Source organism: Etheostoma spectabile, chromosome 4 (genome assembly GCF_008692095.1).
Source record: "Etheostoma spectabile isolate EspeVRDwgs_2016 chromosome 4, UIUC_Espe_1.0, whole genome shotgun sequence".
NCBI classification, from domain to species: domain Eukaryota; kingdom Metazoa; phylum Chordata; class Actinopteri; order Perciformes; family Percidae; genus Etheostoma; species Etheostoma spectabile.
Genome location: NC_045736.1, coordinates 565,204 through 569,057, shown reverse-complemented (window position 1 = coordinate 569,057; position 3,854 = coordinate 565,204). Strand labels below are relative to the sequence as shown.

Sequence of the window (3,854 nt, the reverse complement as noted above, 5' to 3'; positions counted from 1 at the left end):
CAGGATATTCCTGATTTTTGCAATATTACGTAATATTACGTAGACACACACACACACACACACACAGAAACACACGTCCATCTGTTGTTATTTTTTGTAAATATTCACTCATCAGAATGAGAATTTGTCATTATAAATGATAAATGAATGAATTGTTTTTATTTAAATTTTTTACATCGGCCATTATAAATGCCGATCCTGAAATATCGGGAAAGGCCGAATATCGGTCGATAATATCGGATATATAGGTTGGGCTCTATTAGGGACACACCTTTCCAAGGTGAAAAGTGACCTGCTTATGAATTCCAGCGCAACACCTATCGAAGCCACTTACAGTTGACGTTTCGTCCTCTTCAGCAGACCCACACTTGGACTCGGTGCGTCTGATTGAGGAGAGCCCTACGGAAGCCCTGAAGGACCAGTTCAGCTACAGAGACTCCGCTCTCAGCACGCGCTTTGTCAACTACATCAAGGTAGGCCTGTGCAATGGATCACCTTTACAAAAACAACGTAATCAAGGAAAATCGATCTATTTTGCTCATTACGTTTTTGCAGGTCTGGTTTATTAACGGAAATAACGCAGGTCTGTTTTACTGTTGTTTTTTTAAGGTTCATTAAACGCAACATCTTTTCAAAAGTCAAAAATCGTCTTAAATAATCACAATATGTCGTCAAGACGTCATGCTGTTTCTCTTCAGTCGGTTTGTTGTTAAAGATTAATGCTGCATAACTTCAGGAGTACATATCCGACTGCTCGGCTCGTCTTAATGGAGCCTAAACTGTCACTCTGGCATTACCGTCCTGTAAGAGTTGAATGTTGTTGTCAGGGAGACGGTCCTGTCCCAGCTAGTGAGTCGCTGCGGAGACTCAGGGGGAAAAAATAGGATAAAATATAAAAACAAGTGCACGACGCAAAGAGCCGAGGAGCCTCTCTTTGTCTTTCTTTCGCTCTCTCTCTCCTTCTCTCTCTCTCCCTCTCTCTCTATATCTTTCTCTTTCTCCCTCTTTCTCTCTCTTTTTCTCTCTCTCCCTCCCTTTCTCTCTCTCTCTCCTCTCTCTGTCTCCCTCTCTCTCTCTCTTGCTCTCATTCTCTCTCTCCCGCTCTGTCTCTCTCTCTCCCGCTCTGTTGCTCTCTCTCTGTTTCTCTAGCTCACTCCACCACTTAGTTATATCCATCATTAGCACCTCTCTTTCTCTCTCTCTCTCTCTCTCTCTCTCTCTCTCTCTCTCTCTCTCTCTCTCTCTCTATCTCGCTCCACCACTTAGTTTTATCTAACCTTAGCACCGCTTCACATGGCGCTCTAGGATACTGAAGCTGTTGTTATAGCAACAAAAAACGCTTTTGGCTGCTTTTTGGAATGAAAACTCTTGAGCCTGAGTCAACTTTCTTTAGTCCAACCACAGCGTGAACGTAGCCTACAAGAGAAAACGTGTAGATGTCCCCCATCGACCTGTCGGCACAGTTCCAGCTGACCGAGGTTTTCTTTGGTTAAATAGATCCGGAGATAAGAAATGAGCCGGTTAACCCTCCATCAGCGGGAGGAGAGGTGTGTGTGTGTGTGTGTGGTGTGTGTGTGTGTGTGTGTGTGTGTGTGTGTGGTGGTGGTGTGTGTGTGTGTGTGTGTGTGGGTGTGTGTGTGTGTGTGTTGTGTGTGTGTGTGTGTGTGTGGTGTGTGTGGGGTCGGACAGCAGCAGACTTTGATGAGCGTAGGGGTGGCGCGAGGACTGGAGGAGAGAGAGGCTTTGTTACAGTGTCGTCATTGTTGAGTTTGTGGACCGGAGGACAACGGGAATGTCTCCGAGTTCTGGCCCAGGGCTGACAAATCTGACAGGGGGTGTGTGTGTGTGTGTGTGTGTAGGGTCGGACAGCAGCAGACTTTGATGAGCCCCTCAGAATAGAGGAAGACTCACACTGGCTACCAGGACAAATGTAAGTTCATCTAGTTTTTTATTTTTTCTACATTACTGCCGTTTTTTTCCCAGCCGGTACTGGTTTTCACGGCCGATGCCTAGTAATTGGTATTATTATTAGTTAATGAACCCAATAACAGATATCTGGGACCGAAGCAGAGGGACAGCCACAGAGCTGGAGCTTTTTTAATGCTAATTTATGCTGCTAACGAGGCAGATAATCTGCCAATCGCTAGTTTCTATTGTGTGATTGACGTTTTTTTTTTATCGTTTTTGAGTCTAACCTCACAACCAAACAATAAATTCACGTAAATAGATACAAAAACAAAACAAAACTGAAAAAAACAGAAGTAAAATGATATGGTTTTAGCATTTAAACAAGTTAAATGTAATCTGTATGTGGACGTTCTCACAGTCAAAGAAATGAAAACAGTTGTATAACAAAGTAACGCTACCTTCTGTGGTGTTGCGTATTTCTTTTGTAGTCCAAATATTATTTGTTGCATTACGACTACAAATGAGACTAACATGCAACTGATATTGCAGCCAATCAGCTTCCGTGTGATGGGTGAGAGTCAATTATTCTTCAGCTTTTGGAAAAGTGCAAGTTCAGCGATGCTTGGCTTGAAAAACTGAATTTAGGGCTCAGTTGATGTTGTGATGAAGGTCTTTAATTTCCTTCATAAAAAGTACGTACGTCTTAAAAAAAGTACACAGCAACTCTGTTGTTTCCAAAGTTCTCAATTGGTTTCCAATATTCAGGCAGTCGTGGAATGGTTTTAACCCTCTTGTTGTCCTCAGGTCAAATTTGACCCCTTTCAACAATATCTATATCAGAATCATGGCATTTTTAACCAATTTACCACAAGAAATTATGGATTCCATGCAACATTCTCTGCAAATAAAATTAATCAATTTCATTGAATTTGTAAATTGAAATGGTTTCAAATCAGAATCCTGACAAACTCATCCACTCAACATACATTCTTTTGATATTAACTATTATTCCAAATAATTCATAATTTGTGCTTCATTAGCTCAAATATTAGATATAATTCTATATGCTCTTCCTTCATCCTTCAAGTACCCGGAGGTCTCTCACAGTAACTTGAAATTAAATTTTTTGAAATTCATTTGCATTGTGAGAAATGAATGTGAAGAGAGAGAGGAGTGGACGCTTCTCGGCTGCTTTTTTCTTGGTCTGAATAGTTTTCCAAGGTTTAAGTTTTCTCCCGGGCAGCAATCTAGCTGTCCCGGTCCGGTTTTGCCTTGAGTAGATACCTCTGCAGTTGGTAGCTAGCTGTCAGCTGCCTACAGCCAGTCCTTTGTGCCACGTCCACCCCGCTGCAATGACATGGACCGTCTTTTCCCTGTGCCCAACAGTCTTCCATCTCTGTGTTTGGCAAACGGCTAAGTCTCAACAACTGCTCCATTCCAATGTGCATTGCTGCCATTAGAGAACATGGACTTCGGCGTCGTCCATGTTACATCCACAGAAGTGCCCGTCCTAAGTTTGTTAACCATTAACCTGGCCAACCTGCTTCAAACATTCCATTCATCTGGACCCCGGTCGCACGTTTGACGCCTCATCAGAGCAGTGTTGTTCTCGGTGCTAGCAACACGGGAAATATTGCAAGATCTCTGCATGCTCTGCTGAGCAGCGTGGGAAACACCGCCAAATTTCGAAACGCTAAGCAGGCCAGAAAACGTGGAGTGGATTACAGTGTACTACGGCCTATACAGAGATTCACCACAGCATCAACACTCAAAATAGAACTTTTCAACAAACAATCCCTAACAAATAAAGCATCCTTCATACAAGACCACATCATGGACAAGGGATTAGACCTCATGTGCCTGACAGAAACATGGCACCAGCCAGGGGTTTACTCAACGCTTAACAAAGTCTGTCCCCCCGGTTACAGCTACCTGGAGAGAGCCCG

At 43.1% G+C, this 3,854-nt stretch overlaps 1 protein-coding gene across 1 annotated transcript in view; it reads left to right on the top strand.

Annotated features, from left to right (window-relative positions):
* lrch1 (leucine-rich repeats and calponin homology (CH) domain containing 1) overlaps positions 1-3,854 on the top strand; it is a gene marked incomplete in the record, with an annotated part of 222,442 nt that overhangs the window by 110,856 nt on the left and 107,732 nt on the right. Inside the window, 2 exon segments of the mRNA XM_032512767.1 lie at positions 358-473; positions 1,860-1,930. Coding sequence (XP_032368658.1) covers positions 358-473; positions 1,860-1,930 — 187 coding nt within the window.